General features: G+C 46.3%; 1 protein-coding gene across 1 annotated transcript in view; it reads right to left on the bottom strand.

Moving 5' to 3' along the window:
* LOC135055935 (protein-glutamine gamma-glutamyltransferase E-like) overlaps positions 1 to 16,868 on the bottom strand; it is a 273,173-nt gene that overhangs the window by 10,916 nt on the left and 245,389 nt on the right. Inside the window, exons 8-9 of the mRNA XM_063960536.1 lie at positions 9,022 to 9,125; positions 935 to 1,177 (exon numbers count right to left, since the gene is read on the bottom strand). Of these exons, the coding sequence (XP_063816606.1) occupies positions 935 to 1,177; positions 9,022 to 9,125 (347 nt within the window). The remainder of the gene's footprint in view (positions 1 to 934; positions 1,178 to 9,021; positions 9,126 to 16,868) is intronic.

Here is a 16,868-nt window from a genome sequence, read left to right as displayed (position 1 = left end):
TGCTAAGACACCACCCTGCGACCGCCCAGGAACACCCACTGCATTTTCAAAACACTTCTCCGCACATGCAACTGAAATTGTGGACACAACCTAGACACATGCACCGTAGCAAAAATCGCTCCACTACGTCCGACATCAGCAATACGTCCTCCTCTGAAACAGGCCCAAAATGTGTTACATAAAAGATAAAGGGAAGTTCCTCCTTAACATGGCATTTCTGCATTTTCTCCTACAATTATGGGGTCTATTCAATTGAAGTCAGAACTGCCATCTAGTTGGAAAGACGTCTTCTTTTGCTCAAATCAGGATTCAACCTATTCAATGGTACTACCGTTTTTCCAACTTGTCGGAAAACACGTGGATCATTGGATTAGCCACGGATCCGCGTGTTTTGTCGAATTAGCAGCCAATTCCGACATTTTTGGCACGATTTTGACAATGCTGATCCGACTTTAAAAAAAGTTGGATCAGCATTGTTGGAAATGGACAAAACCTACCGGAATTGCTCGCTAACTGAATACTGCACTGTCGGATCCTCACCGTTGAAGAGGATCCGACATGCATTGAATACCCCTTTATATCTAGTTACATGCCTTTCTCTGTAGTTCCCTTATCTGCTTTTGAAACCAGAAACTATATATTACTATGGAGAGTTATTTTAGGTGTATGACACAAAGCTGCTCTTGGGAAACCAATATACAAAGCACAGCAGAGCTCTATAGACATGGCTGAAAGCACAGAAAGAAAGAAAAATCATAAAGTAGTGTATCACATGATGGCATACTATACATGTACCAATGGTGGGAATTTAGCTATACAATGAAATGACTTCAATCTCATAAACTTCTCTTAAGGGTTATTCTAATTGTGGTACCATACAGTGGCAAATAAAGGCGACCACCTAAGTAAAACAACGTGTCCCAGTTTTATTTACCTTCAGGGTATTTGTAGTCATTTGTTACATCCATACGAGTGAAGGAACCAACTGCTTTCGTGCTGGTGAGTCGTCCCACAGCTTTAGGCTCAGAGTAAATCATTTTTTTACTTCCATTACTATACACAACCCAGTGCTCTACGTCTGCATTCACCTCAGCAAACACAAAGGGGGTATCAAAGTCAAGGTCCACGTCTCCCTCTTTCACAGCCTTTAGTGAGGATGGTCCTAAGCGGTACATACCTGATTGAAAACAAAATCATTTTTAAATCTTGTCTTATTAAAAATAACACTTTTTTTTGCTGTCATTGAGAGCTGAATTAGTTTCTTTATTTACATTTACATAAAGTGTTTCCAAAACTCACGTTTCAGAGAGCTATGCTTCTCCTCTGCTCTCTGAGTCAGTAGCGGCTCTTGCCACGGGCAAGCAGGATTTTTGGCCGGGGCGCCGCTGCCATGGCAAGAGCCGCTACTAAGGGCTGAAACACACACGCCAGCAAAGTTTGTCTGGCTTTTTGCCATCCGGGAGAAACCGGAGTGTGTGTTACAGCCCTAACTGTGCAGTAGGAAAGGTCCTCTCCACGAAGGGAAACTAGATGCTGTAGCGTCTAGTTTCCCTTCACGGGGAGGACCTTTCCCTGCTACTGGTGCCTGCTGTGCGGTGCGCCTGACATCATCGCGCACCGCACGGCATTGTGTGAGCATCCGCAGACGTCTGTGCGGTGCTATGGGAGAGACGTCATAGGAGCGGCGCCGGCAGCCGGAGATGGAGAACAGCAGCGGTCGGGAAGCAGGAGTGGGGCTGGTGAGTTTTTTTTATTTTTGGTAAGCGGCGCTACTATGAGCACAGTACTGGGGACAAAACTATTAGGGGCACAGTACTGGGGTCACAACTAATGGGGTCACAACTAATGGGGGCAAAACTACTGAGAGCAAAACTACTGGAGGCACAGCTACTGGGGGCACAACTCTACAGGGGGCAAAACTTTGACCACGCCCCTTCCCTATAACGCCACGCCCCTGTTTTTTACACGCGCCTACGGTGTGCACTAACCCTATTTGAACTGCCGGGGGGGCGCCAAAGGAAACTTTCGCCCTGGGTGCTACAAGATCTAGAATCAGCCCTGCTCTGAGTTACAGATATAGTAAACAGTAAACCATACCTCCCAACTGTCCCGATTTTCGCGGGACAGTCCCGTTTTTTGGGGACTGTCCCGCTGTCCCACCCGCGGGCCGCAGTGTCCCGTGGTGGGGGGGGGGGGGCAGTTGGGAGGCTCTGTCTGTCGCTGCCCTGCTTAGCAGAGCAGCGGTGAATAGACGCTGTGCGCATGCGCACAGCGTCTATTCATTGGAGACAGAGGGAGAGGGGGCATGCCAGCGGCTCACAGAGCGCTGGGCATGACCCCTCAGTGACGAAAACGGGGGCGTGGCTCACGATCGCGGGTCCTCCCGCGAAGCCACGCCCCCTTTTCGTAGGCCACACACCCTTTTTGCAGGCCATGCCCCCTTTCGGGGCGAAGCCGCGCGTGTGTCCCTCTTTGCAGAGGGGAAAAGTTGGGAGGTATGGTAAACTGATATTTAATGCATATTGTTACATGGAATTCTGCTATCAATTGACTTCACCCAAAGGATTTGGGCTTGTGTTTGTTTTCACAGATTTGTGTTGGTACGGTTTTCCATATATATAAGAGCACTTTTTGGGATATAGCATTTTGAAGTGTGGTTTATTTGTGTTTTTATTTTTTTGGAGTGGCTTACAAACCCCTCTTACCGTGGTACTGGGCATAAAAGCACTTTCAATCATTCTAAACAGATTTACATTATATTTATTTACTATTTTTTATATGAACGTGCTAGCTGTGTTTTACATGTTTCTTGTTTTACCTATTTCTTGTCTGTCTGGGTCATTTGTCTGTATGACCAGAAAAGCTGTCCGGTGACTAGGTATCAAGTCTTTGTTAGCAAGTAACAGTGTTGTGACGATTTATTTTGTAATGGTTACTGGTCTGCAGTCATTCTGACAAACTAAAACCATGGTGAGGAAGTCCAGAGTCAGAGTGTGCTTCCACTACACAGCTTCTTTATCACAAGTGTTGTTAATGCATGGGATGCTAAGGGAAGCTAGCTTTCTCTTCCCAACCCACAAAGAAGCCTGTCACGATCCGGGTATCTGGACGCCATTACCTGCCTTTCAGATGTCTCCTGAGGCTCGCTCAGCGTTCCAAGGCCGGATCTCATCTGTGTCCACATACTGTACATTCCTCCTGTCACGCTGAGATGCTGTCACAGCGGCACCATGTTTGAATCCTGCATAGCGTCTCCCGTTCTCCGCGGCCTCCGCCGCCGCTCCTGTGTTATAGGTGCAGGTTGTCAGTGTGGTGTTCCATGCCTGCCGCGGCCTCCGTTGTCATCCACGAGTCTCAGCATACATTTATCAGTCTGGCGTCTCCTGTCCTCTGTGGCCGGCGCCGCCATTACAGTTATGTTTCCACATGGTTTCCCAAGCCAGTTTTCCCTCCAAGTTCTAACATGGGCGCAGCCATGTTGGATCTAATCACATGCTTCAGTTCCTCCAATCCACTGCCTGGAAATCTGCATAATTGCCCAGCCAATACCTGCATTGCTGCAGGTATAAGTATCCTGTGCCTGGGCAAGGAAATGGTCAGTGCTTTGTTTGTCATACCTTGTTCCAGTCTCTCTCCTGTGGTTGTGTTTCCAGGTTCCAGCTCCTGTCTCCAGCATCCACCAAAGAGACCCGCACCTGCCTACCATCCTGCGGTGCAGCCTGACTCTGCAGTCCTCCGTGGCTGATCCAGTTTCCAGCTATTTCATCTGCTTCCAGCAGTATCCACTACCACCGGTAATCATCCTTCAATTCCTCTGTTTCCACGCTCCCTAGCATCTTACTATATTCACTCCGTGTTTCATCACCTAGCTGGTTCCACCCAGCATTCATTCAGTGACTTTATCATCTGGCTGATTCCATTCCGCATCCACTCCGTGTCTTACCACCTGGCTGCAACTTTGAGGAAGCCCCTGTGGGAGGAGCGAAATGCGTTAGAAGCTGAACTGTTGGACCCCAGCTGGAGTTAGACCCGTAGTACATACCGGCCGCAGCATTCATCTGCTGGTTGTTTATTCTTGAGTGGAGAGGAGCCGCTCACCGATGCCCGCAAACGGCACGTAGAGGTGGAGACCTGTGGAGCATTCAGACCGAGCAGGACAGGTTGTAGCAGGCGCCAGTGCAGGTGCCGTTTTCCCCGCAGCTAGAAGCCAGTGTGGTGGACGTCGGGATGTACTCCTGCTGATACTACTTGCTCACACCTCACATAAGATTCCGGTTGAAAACGTCTCTCATTCATTTTACTTACCTATGTTGGATTATTACATTCAAAGGAACTTTGATACAAAGTGACTGTCTATTGGAAACATCTATTATACGGGTTCTACCAGCAGCTACACTTGATCTATTTTTTTGACTTTGTAAATCAAGTCATTTAGCTATAGAGCTAGTTTTTACACCTCTGTGCACAGAATATGCTTAAGTCCACCTCCTTTTATTGGAAAGTATATATACTTGTCATCTTAGATGTTTAAACTACTAAGACCGGTCTTGTTTTATGATTTGTGATTATTCATATATTATTAAATATTTTTAATTCAATAGGAGTCTGTTATTTTCGTCAGCCATATCATATAAATTTATAATATAGTGCAAAAGTTTCTAACAATTGGAGTTTTGTGGTTAATTGCACTTGGGTGGCCCAGTGCAATTTGATTGACCTGCTAACCCCAGGTCATTAACTTTTTGCAGCTGATTGTTATTATATCCAAAAGGATTTTTTATAGCATTTGATATTAGCGCCTGATAATAAAAAAAAAGGTTTTTACTACTACAGCCAGGCCTGGTAAGGTTATTCCATCTAAGGACTGTAACAGCTGTTCTTACCTACCAGTGTCCTGTGTAACCATTTCATGGTCAGAGTGCTCCAGGAATCATATTATTTATCATTGCCATTATTTACCTTGAATGCTGTTTGTTTACACGGAGTCTGTTAATAAACTTTTATTTTGACTTTTACCTGGTTGTCATGGTCACACCTTCGGGTTTCCTTTTAACACTTACATGTCCAGGGGTCTGATTAAACCTCCCCGGTTTAAGTTCCTCTCAGCCCCTACAACTGAGGCTTTCTCCTGTCAGCCAAAACCCTCAGTTGTGACAAAGCCAAAATGGAGGATATACTGAAAATGCTTGTGAGCGGGCAGCAGCAAAGTCAGCAGCAACAGCAGCAATTCCAGAAGCAGCTAATACAGACGCAACAGCAGCAAGAATTGCAGTATAAACTACTGCTGCTGCAATAAGCCAGGTCATAAGGGGGTGCCAAACTTTCAGATAATGTAAGTTGACTATGACATAGAAGCCTACCTAGCCACCTTTGAAGGAATGTCAAATAGGGTGAAAAAGCCACTGGAAGTCTGGGTGGAAAAGTTGGCGCCATACTTGCCCGGGGAAGTCCAGTGAGTTTACAAAGGACATTTTATCCCATAAACAGACTTTGCATCTGCCAAGGTGATTTTTCTCAAAAAGAGCATCTGGTCAGGCAAATCTCTTTCCAAGGTTCATAAAACTGCCCAGAATATTGATAAATCATAGGTCTTAGTCTTCAAGCAGAATGAAATAAGTAATTATGTGACCCTTCTGGTTTGGCAGAGAAACCCTGGGCTACAAAAACAAAAGAGACTTTACACCCAGGCCACAATCAATTAATTTTGGTTTTGAAAGAGTTAAAATCCACAAGGGTGGAGGCCTTTTGGAGTAGCTGCCCAGGAGTATAAGAATGAGATGCAAACAGCACAATGTATTCACTACCTGGAGAGAAGTCAGCTATGACTGAGGGGTGCATGCAGCTGTTTCATTTATTTCTTCTGCAAAATAGGTCTCATACACAAGCAACCTTGATTTCTGTTTCCTTCCTTTCTCCCGTTTATTTTTGAAATTATTGTGACCATAATCTGTATGTCATTCTTATTGTTTTCTGAAATATTAATAATTGTGTATGTAGGTTGAAGCTAAGGACTACCTAGTATCAACTCACTGAATATTTTCCTTGGTGGTAGCAGTTACCATGTCTGATTAACTGCAAGTGCTAAAGTAACCATAAGTCACTGTCGGCGATTTGCAGACTGACGTGTCGAGAATCGACTGGCCAGTTGTGACAAATGTGGGTAGTCCAGACACTTCCAGATGGAATGCCTGACACTGCAGGAATCTATTGACTGCTAGCCCAGGAGGTGAGGCCAATGTATCAAAACTACTGTACCATGAGTGTACCTCAGAAGGGCAACAGACTGTTTTGTGTAACCATCCTCATTAACCAGAACATGGTCCTGGCCTTGGTGAACACTGTCAGTAAAGTTTCTGTGGAACTTGCACCTTGGTTGCCAAGAGTAAAAGTCTTGTGTATGCATGGAATATTTGAGGATTATGAGAGGACTCTCTTTCCAATTACCCTCAGGGTCCAGACTGTGTGAAATGTGATGGCGATAGCTCCTAAACTGCTGTATCCACTTATCTTGGGTTATGATATTCCATTGTTCCTGGAGGTGATCTTACAGCAAGTCCGTCTGGACGTACTGGCAACTGATTCACTGGCCGGGTCTTTGGTTTTAATGGATATGCCCAAGAGAAAGCAAGATCTACACCTCAGGACAGTGGAATTGCTGTTGCCGGAAGCTTCTCCGGTGACCGCAAGCAAGGAGACATGGAAAATGCACTGGTTGAAAAACATGGACAGACCGTTCGCAGTCTTCCAGGGGGAACCCACAGATAAGCCCATTTCAGAGCCCAATTAAGACACGGACTGGTCACCAACTCACCGGTGCAGAGTCTATTTCTCATACAAGATTTTGCACAAGACCAAGTTAATAATGTTACCCTGGACCAAGCTTTTAAGAGGGTGATGGAGGTAAACAGGGTGCCTCAAGTAGCCCCACCATCAGAGGGAGGGCCCTACTTTGTGATTAAAAATGATTGCCTGTATAGAGTGAGCATTGTGCAGGAGAGGGTTGTGTGAGAACAAAGCCTAGGAGAGAGTTCTGCTTAGGTTTTATTGCACGTGGGTCCTGATTGTCATCCGTATACTGGACAATCATATTCTGATTTCAAAAGCCTGGAGTGCCGCACCTTTGCATGCATATGTGCTAATCGTTGTGAGGGCACCAGGCGCAGCTATTATATTAGTTGCCAAACAGCCCTTCTCAGGCAGGTCCCATGTAATATGGCTTGTGCTCAGCATCTTTTTCGCTGAAATGTGTGTCTTAGTCACACAAATTAGACAATCAGTTGCAACAAAAACGCTTAATGAGACTGCACTAAATAATTTACATCTGTGTGAGAATGAGTCTGAATCTGTATATGAAGTGTTACGATGCAGCAATTGCAGCTTCTTTCACGCCAAATTCCATTGTGCTTAATTTGTGACTTTGTCCATATTTTATGCCCAGATTTATCAAGCCTTGGAGAGTGATAAATAGCACGATGATAAAGTACCAGACAATCAGCTCCTGTCATTTTCCAAACACAGCCTGCAACATGGCAGTTAGGAGCTGATTGGCTGGTACTTTATCACCGTGCTATTTATCAATCTCCAAGGCTTGATAAATAAGACCCTTAAAATGAATTCCTGTGTGATTAAAGAAGCAGCACAGCTGGGGCATAAGCAGAACTTTGGGGGCCCAATAGCAACATATTGAAGGGGCCCCTGTCCCAATGATTCTATTTAGACACCTCTCCACAGCAATTCTTAATTTTACAGTATGTCCCATAATAGTCCCCTGGTTGTTTTTCTGAACCATACAAGTACCCTAGTTAATATTATGCCCCATTGTAGTGCCCTAGTTATTTTTATAATCCATTGTAGTTCCCTAGTTTACATTATGTGACATTGCAATCTTGCCAGTACACATTATGCCACGCAGTACACCAATTCACATTATGACATATAGGGTGAGATTCAATTGTTATCATGCCGGCAACCACTAGATAGCATATGAACAGAGCTATACAATTGTAGCTTCGTTCAGGCACGATGGCTGATGGCAGCTGCATTTCAGTTCCCACCACCCGGGGATGGTGAGCTGAAATGCACAAAAAGTGATCAGTTTGGGCGCCCAAACGGCACTTTTTGCGATCGTGCCCAGCAGCTAAACCCGACCTCTATGGACGCGAAAAATAGACACAAAACAATATTGCCTCGCAATCTCCCGTCACTTTAGAACGGAGATTAGGTGCTGTGATCAGTTGAATATTGCCCAGTGTACCCAGCTCATATTATGCCACATTACAATGCCCCCTGTTCATACTGTGTCACATTAGAGTGCCCTCCAGTTCTAATTATGCCACTCTAGTTCATATTATGCCACACTATAGTGCCTCCATTTCATATTGTGCCACATTCCAGTGCCCCAGTTATTATGCAACATTATAGTGCCCTCCACATTATAGTGCCCTCTACAATGAGCAGACCAGATTATAACACATTACAGTTTTTTATTGTGCCACATTACAGTGGCCCCTAGTTCACATTATGCCACATTACAGTACCCCCTTACCATTATACCATCCACTACACATTCCTCTCGCTCAAAATGTAATATCGCACAATTCAGGCTGGGCAATTAATCAGATCCCATTGCTTAGCAGACAAATCTGGGAAATTGGTATGGAACTTTATAACCTGGGTCCAGGCCTCCCTAAGCCTCTGGGTCCCATAGCAATGGCACCCCTGGCACCCACTATACAGTAGTTATGCCCATGAGCACGGAGTCTCTAGTACAGAGTGTAGATTGAGTGTAGTTTTGCTGTGTCTGCTGTGCAAATAAGAAAAAGTCACTTGAGCCACATGGCGTATTGAGGCTTGGTGTATGAGGACACATCTTTATATATAATATATTCTTTCATGTATGGCTTTAGAAAGGATCACATTGAATATAAGATTTTTGCTTCTGCAGTTAAATAAACTTAAATGTTCATTGCAATCTCATGAAGTGCCGCCTATTCCCTGGACTATATGGTCTGTGGCTCATACCTTGACTTTGCTCCTGTGGCGTTGCATCCAATATCTGCCACCCATTATAAAGGGATCCAAGGTCCTTTCTAGCAAACCATGCTTCATCCCAGGCATGGAAATTCCTGTGAGGTTAAGAAATCAAGAGTGTTTACTATAATGAATGTTATTAACATGGTTACCAGCTGGTGTCATAAAATACGGCAAAGTCTAAGACAATTCTACCAACTATGGGCCTAATTCAGACCTGATCACTGTTGTGCGAAATCGCAAAGCAGATGATTATCGAATGACTGCGCATGCGTATGGATCATAATGCGCAGGCGCGAGGCCAAACTGCGAAAAAAACCTGCATTTTTTTTTATCGCTAGACGAACGCAAGCTGATTGACTGGAAGCGGACCTTTCTGGGTGGCAACTGGCCGTTTTCGGGGAGTGTCAGGAAAAACACAGGCATTCCCAATCATTTTCAGGGCGGGTGTGTGATGTCAGCTCCGGCATGATCAGCCTGTTTGTATCGCACTGTAGGATTAGGTCCTGGGCTGTGCAGACTGGAAAAATCATTTGATGGTGAGTGAGTTGCGAACGGATTTGCAGATGTCTGCTGTCTGGCGAAGTTTTCGCATGGCGTACACATGCATTCGCATGGCGGGTTTTCACTCTCTGGGCGGCGGCTATCTGATCAGCATTAGGCCCTTTGTTTGGACTGGTGTACAAAAATGTGGAGTGGCAATCCGCAAGGGGAGGAGGGAACAGGGAAGGGAAGAAGGGAAAGGTGTATAGAGTAATTAGTTCTTGGAGAGAATGAAACTAGTCGATCTCTGCTGTGGAGTACCTATATATATATATATATATATATATATATATATATATACATACTCACTGCCAAATACCAGCAAATTCTACTGCTACCAGATGTTAAGCCGTTTCCAACTGATGAGAGCAAGCATAAACAAACCTCTATTGCGGCCGCGTTATCCCTGACCAGTCCGGAGACGGACTGAAAGTTTACCAGAGGAAACGCGCAGACGGCCAGCGCTCATACAAGGTACACTGCTTCTAAGCATTAAACTCTCATGTTGAATAATATAAGGCTTGCTTAGGGGGACATTTCCTAAGCAGTGATAAGGGCGGAGAAGTGTGCCAGTGGAAAAGTTGCCCATTGCAACCAATCAGCACTGAAGTAACATCTGTAGTTTGCATACTATAAAATTATACAGAGCTGCTGATTGGTTGATGGGGAAATTTCTCCACTGGCTCACTTCTCCACTCTTATCACTGCTTAGTAAATGTCCCCCATACTCCTAAAACATCTAGAGGTAACGGCTGCAGCCACTAATACTTGGATGGACCTGGATGAATGGATGTAAGACCTTAAAACTCAGCTCTGGGTGAACAAATTAACCATTCTCCTGCTGGTAGAAAGGACTATGATATAAGCATTGAACACTGCAGTGACTATACCTAGATATATTTAAGTAATATATAGCCACAAATTAAGTAAATCTGCATACTCCAGACAATACTCCACAGCAAATGTGAAAGTTCTTTCTAAATGTTTGCATATATCTTTTTATATACATATTTATGTGACTGATATAAAATGTTAGTTGTTTATGTTTGTGATATGTGTATTAAATGTTGTTGTTTTTTTTATAAAGGAGAAGCCAAATGTGATTTGTCAACAAGTGCACAGTACCTACAGTAAATAACATTCACCAGCGCAGCTGCACCTATTTGTTTTTTGTTCTAACTCAGAGGTTCTCAAACTCGGTCCTCAGGACCCCAAACAGTGCATGTTTTGCAGGTAACCCAGCAGGTGCACAGGTGTATTAATTACTCACTGACACATTTTAAAAGGTCCACAGGTGAGCTAATTATTTCACTTGTGATTCTGTGAGGAGACCTGCAAAACATGCACTGTGTGGGGTCCTGAGGACCGAGTTTGAGAACCTCTGTTCTAACTAATCCAGTAACCAGTAAGCAAGACTGGTTTATAGCAGATTGCTGCAGGTGAATTGTTATATATACTTAGAATAACTAGCGCAGAGACCAAGGGAACATCAAAATTCTCATCCCTTTAGTTTATAAAAGAGTAATTAAACAATTAAACAAATGGGGGTTGGATGCAAAGAAATGCGGCCCAGGGGTTAATCTGTCCCTGCTTATGGTGAAGGAATGAAGGACTGTGATTGTGACTTTTCACAAATTATTGTTGTATTTTTGTCATATTCAAATAAAGGGCCTAATTCAGTAAGGACTGCTAAATAGCAAAATCACAAATGAAGCGATTACCATCAGACTGCGCATGCGCTGCAAATGCACTGCACATACGCGAAGACCAAAGTGTGATCGCTTTGCAATCGCAGACCAAGTGAAGTGATAGGCAGGAAGTTACCGGTTGTGGGTGGCAACAACGTGGCATTTGTGGGAAATGGTTAGGAAAACGCAGGCGTATCATGGGCGTTTTCGGGGTATGCATCTGACGTCAGCTGCGATCGATGTGATGAAAAACATTGCGCCTGGTGCGACTGCAATTGCATTACTTTAAGTAGGCATGGGTCTGCCGCAACTGTCGATGGTGCTCTAGTTCTACGTATGCAACGCAGTTATGCGGCTGCCAAGGCTGGTTCTTGCCCTTGTGGTGCCCCGGGCAAAAATAGGGGAGTGACTTCATATGGGGGCGTGGTCAGTTACGCCCCCATTTGTGCCCCCTGTAGCGCAGCTGGAAGGAAAAAAATAAAAAAAATAAGATTTTACTCACCGGTAAATCTATTTCTCGTAGTCCGTAGTGGATGCTGGGAACTCCGTAAGGACCATGGGGAATAGCGGCTCCGCAGGAGACTGGGCACAATTAAAGAAAGCTTTAGGTCACCTGGTGTGCACTGGCTCCTCCCACTATGACCCTCCTCCAAGCCTCAGTTAGGACACTGTGCCCGGACGAGCTGACATAATAAGGAAGGATTTTGAATCCCGGGTAAGACTCTTACCAGCCACACCAATCACACTGTACAACTCGTGATACAATACCCAGTTTAACAGTATGAAAACAACTGAGCCTCTCAACAGATGGCTCAACAATAACCCTTTAGTTAACAGTAACTATGTACAAGTATTGCAGACAATCCGCACTTGGGACGGGCGCCCAGCATCCACTACGGACTACGAGAAATAGATTTACCGGTGAGTAAAATCTTATTTTCTCTGACGTCCTAGTGGATGCTGGGAACTCCGTAAGGACCATGGGGATTATACCAAAGCTCCCAAACAGGCGGGAGAGTGCGGATGACTCTGCAGCACCGAATGAGAGAACTCCAGGTCCTCCTCAGCCAGGGTATCAAATTTGTAGAATTTTGCAAACGTGTGTGCCCCTGACCAAGTAGCAGCTCGGCAAAGTTGTAAAGCCGAGACCCCTCGGGCAGCCGCCCAAGATGAGCCCACCTTCCTTGTGGAATGGGCTTTTACTGATTTAGGATGCGGCAGTCCAGCCGCAGAATGCGCCTGCTGAATTGTGCTACAAATCCAGCGAGCAATAGTCTGCTTAGAAGCAGGAGCACCCAGCTTGTTGGGTGCATACAGGATAAATAGCGAGTCAGTTTTCCTGACTCCAGCCGTCCTGGAAACATAAATTTTCAAGGCCCTGACTACGTCCAGTAACTTGGAGTCCTCCAAGTCCCTAGTAGCCGCAGGCACCACGATAGGTTGGTTCAAGTGAAAAGCTGATACCACCTTAGGAAGAAACTGGGGACGAGTCCTCAATTCTGCCCTATCCATATGGAAAATCAGATAAGGGCTTTTACATGACAAAGCCGCCAATTCTGACACACGCCTGGCCGAAGCCAAGGCCAATAACATGACCACTTTCCACGTGAGATATTTTAGATCCACGGTCTTAAGTGGCTCAAACCAATGTGATTTTAAGAAACTCAACACCACGTTGAGATCCCAAGGTGCCACTGGAGGCACAAACGGGGGCTGAATATGCAGCACTCCCTTTACAAACGTCTGAACTTCAGGCAATGAAGCCAGTTCTTTCTGGAAGAAAATCGACAGAGCCGAGATCTGTACCTTAACGGAGCCTAATTTCAGGCCCATAGTCACTCCTGTTTGTAGGAAATGCAGAAATCGACCTAGTTGAAATTCCTCTGTTGGGGCCTTTTCGGCCTCACACCAAGCAACATATTTCCGCCATATGCGGTGATAATGCTTTGCAGTCACATCTTTCCTGGCTTTAATCAGCGTAGGAATGACTTCCTCCGGAATGCCCTTTTCCTTCAGGATCCGGCGTTCAACCGCCATGCCGTCAAACGCAGCCGCGGTAAGTCTTGGAACAGACAGGGCCCCTGCTGCAGCAGGTCCTGTCTGAGCGGCAGAGGCCATGGGTCCTCTGAGATCATCTCTTGAAGTTCCGGGTACCACGCTCGCCTTGGCCAGTCCGGAACCACGAGTATTGTTCTTACTCCTCGTTTTCTTATTATTCTCAGTACCCTTGGTATGAGAGGCAGAGGAGGGAACACATAAACTGACTGGTACACCCACGGTGTCACCAGAGCGTCCACAGCTATCGCCTGATGGTCCCTTGACCTGGCGCAATATCTCTCTAGTTTTTTGTTTAGGCGGGACGCCATCATGTCCACTTGTGGACGTTCCCATCGATTTACAATCAGCGTGAAGACTTCTGGATGAAGTCCCCACTCTCCCGGGTGGAGGTCGTGCCTGCTGAGAAAGTCTGCTTCCCAGTTGTCCACTCCCGGAATGAACACTGCTGACAGTGCTAGTACGTGATTTTCCGCCCATCGGAGAATCCTTGTGGCTTCTGCCATTGCCATCCTGCTTCTCGTGCCGCCCTGTCGATTTACATGGGCGACTGCCGTGATGTTGTCTGACTGGATCAGTACCGGCTGGTTTTGAAGCAGAGGCCTTGCCTGACTTAGGGCGTTGTAAATGGCCCTTAGTTCCAGAATATTTATGTGTAGGGAAGTCTCCTGACTCGACCATAGTCCTTGGAAGTTTCTTCCCTGTGTGACTGCCCCCCAGCCCCGAAGGCTGGCATCCATGGTCACCAGGACCCAGTCCTGTATGCCGAATCTGCGGCCCTCTAGAAGATGGGCCCTCTGCAGCCACCACAGCAGAGACACCCTGGTTCTTGGAGACAGGGTTATCAGGCGATGCATCTGAAGATGCGATCCGGACCACTGGTCCAACAGGTCCCACTGAAAGATTCTGGCATGGAACCTGCCGAAAGGAATTGCTTCGTAAGAAGCCACCATCTTTCCCAGGACCCGCGTGCAGTGATGCACCGATACCTGTTTCGGTTTCAGGAGGTCTCTGACTAGAGATGACAGCTCCTTGGCTTTCTCCTCCGGGAGAAACACTTTTTTCTGGACTGTGTCCAGGATCATACCCAGGAACAGTAGACATGTCGTCGGAACCAGCTGTGATTTTGGAATATTCAGAATCCAACCGTGCTGGTGTAGCACCTCCTGAGATAGTGCTACTCCCACCAACAACTGCTCCTTGGACCTCGCCTTTATTAGGAGATCGTCCAAGTACGGGATAATTAAAACTCCCTTTCTTCGAAGGAGTATCATCATTTCCGCCATTACTTTGGTAAACACCCTCGGTGCCGTGGAGAGTCCGAACGGCAGCGTCTGGAATTGGTAATGGCAATCCTGTACCACAAATCTGAGGTACTCCTGGTGAGGATAGTAAATGGGGACATGCAGGTAAGCATCCTTGATGTCCAGGGATACCATGTAATCCCCCTCGTCCAGGCTTGCAATAACCGCCCTGAGCGATTCCATCTTGAACTTGAATTTTTTTATGTATGTGTTCAAGGATTTCAAATTTAAAATGGGTCTCACCGAACCGTCCGGTTTCGGTACCACAAACAGTGTGGAATAGTAACCCCGTCCTTGTTGAAGTAGGGGCACCTTGACTATCACCTGCTGGGAATACAGCTTGTGAATTGCCTCTAGCACAGCCTCCCTGCCTGAGGGAGTTGTCGGTAAGGCAGATTTTAGGAACCGGTGGGGTGGAGACGCCTCGAATTCCAGTTTGTACCCTTGAGATACTATTTGCAGGATCCAGGGATCCACCTGTGAGTGAGCCCACTGATCGCTGAAATTTTTGAGGCGGCCCCCCACCGTACCTGGCTCCGACTGTGGAGCCCCACCGTCATGCGGCGGACTTGGAAGAAGCGGGGGAGGACTTTTGCTCCTGGAAACCTGCTGTTTGTTGCAGCCTTTTTCCCCTACCTCTGCCTCTGGACAGAAAGGACCCGCCTTTTCCACGCCTGTTTTTCTGAGTCCGAAAGGACTGTACTTGATAAAACGGCGCCTTTTTAGGCTGTGAGGGAACATGGGGTAAAATGCTGACTTCCCAGCAGTTGCTGTGGAAACTAGGTCCGAGAGACCATCCCCGAATAACTCCTCACCCTTATAAGGCAAAACTTCCATGTGCCTTTTTGAATCTGCATCCCCTGTCCACTGGCGAGTCCATAAGCCTCTCCTAGCAGAAATGGACAGTGCACTTATTTTAGATGCCAGCCGGCAGATCTCCCGCTGTGCATCTCTCATGTATAAGACTGAGTCTTTAATATGCTCTATGGTTAGCAGAATAGTGTCCCTGTCTAGGGTGTCAATATTTTCTGACAGGGAATCTGACCACGCAGCGGCAGCACTGCACATCCACGCTGACGCAATAGCAGGTCTAAGTATAATTCCTGAGTGTGTATATACAGACTTCAGGATAGCCTCCTGCTTTCTATCAGCAGGCTCCTTGAGGGTGGCCGTATCCAGAGACGGTAGTGCCACCTTTTTAGACAAACGTGTGAGCGCTTTATCCACCCTAGGTGGTGTTTCCCAACGTGACCTATCCTCTGGCGGGAAAGGGAATGCCATAAGTAACTTCTTAGAGATTACCAATCTTTTATCAGGGAAAGCCCACGCTTCTTCACACACTTCATTTAATTCTTCTGATGGGGGAAAGACTACGGGTAGTTTTTTCTCCCCAAACATAATACCCTTTTTAGTGGTACCTGGGTTTATATCAGAAATGTGTAACACCTCTTTCATTGCTTCAATCATGCAACAAATGGCCTTAGTGGACATTAGACTAGACTCATCGTCATCGACACTGGTGTCAGTATCCGTGTCAACATCCGCGTCTGCCCTCTAAGGTAGCAGGCGTTTTAGAGCCCCCGATGGCCTTTGAGACGCCTGGACAGGCACGAGCTGAGAAGCCGGCTGTCCCGCATTTGGCATGTCGTCAAATTTTTTGTGTAAGGAGTCGACGCGTGCACGCAATTCCTTCCATAAGTCCATCCACTCAGGTGTCTGCCCCGCAGGGGGTGACATCCCTTCTATATGCAACTGCTCCGCCTCCACCTCATTATCCTCATCAAACATGTCGACACAGCCGTACCGACACACCGCACACACACAGGGAATGCTCTAACAGAGGACAGGACCCACAAAAGCCCTTTGGGGAGACAGAGTGAGAGTATGCCAGCACACACCAGAGCGCTATATAATGCAGGGACTAACTGAATTATGTCCCCTATAGCTGCTGTTATATATACTGCGCCCAAATTTAGTGCCCCCCCTCTCTTTTTTACCCTTTTCTGTAGTGTAGACTGCAGGGGAGAGCCAGGGAGCTTCCTTCCAGCGGAGCTGTGAGGGAGAAATGGCGCCAGTGTGCTGTAGGAGATAGCTCCGCCCCTTTTTCGCTGACTATTCTCCCGCTTTTTTCTGGATTCTGGCAGGGGTAATTATCACATATATAGCCTCTGGGGCTATATATTGTAGAGATGTGCACTTGAAATTTTTCGGGTTTTGTGTTTTGGTTTTGGGTTCGGTTCCGCGGCCG

This window comes from Pseudophryne corroboree, chromosome 3 (assembly GCF_028390025.1).
Source record: "Pseudophryne corroboree isolate aPseCor3 chromosome 3, aPseCor3.hap2, whole genome shotgun sequence".
NCBI classification, from domain to species: domain Eukaryota; kingdom Metazoa; phylum Chordata; class Amphibia; order Anura; family Myobatrachidae; genus Pseudophryne; species Pseudophryne corroboree.
The sequence above is the reverse complement of the archived record's forward strand: the minus strand, read 5'-3'. Positions and strand labels throughout refer to the sequence as shown.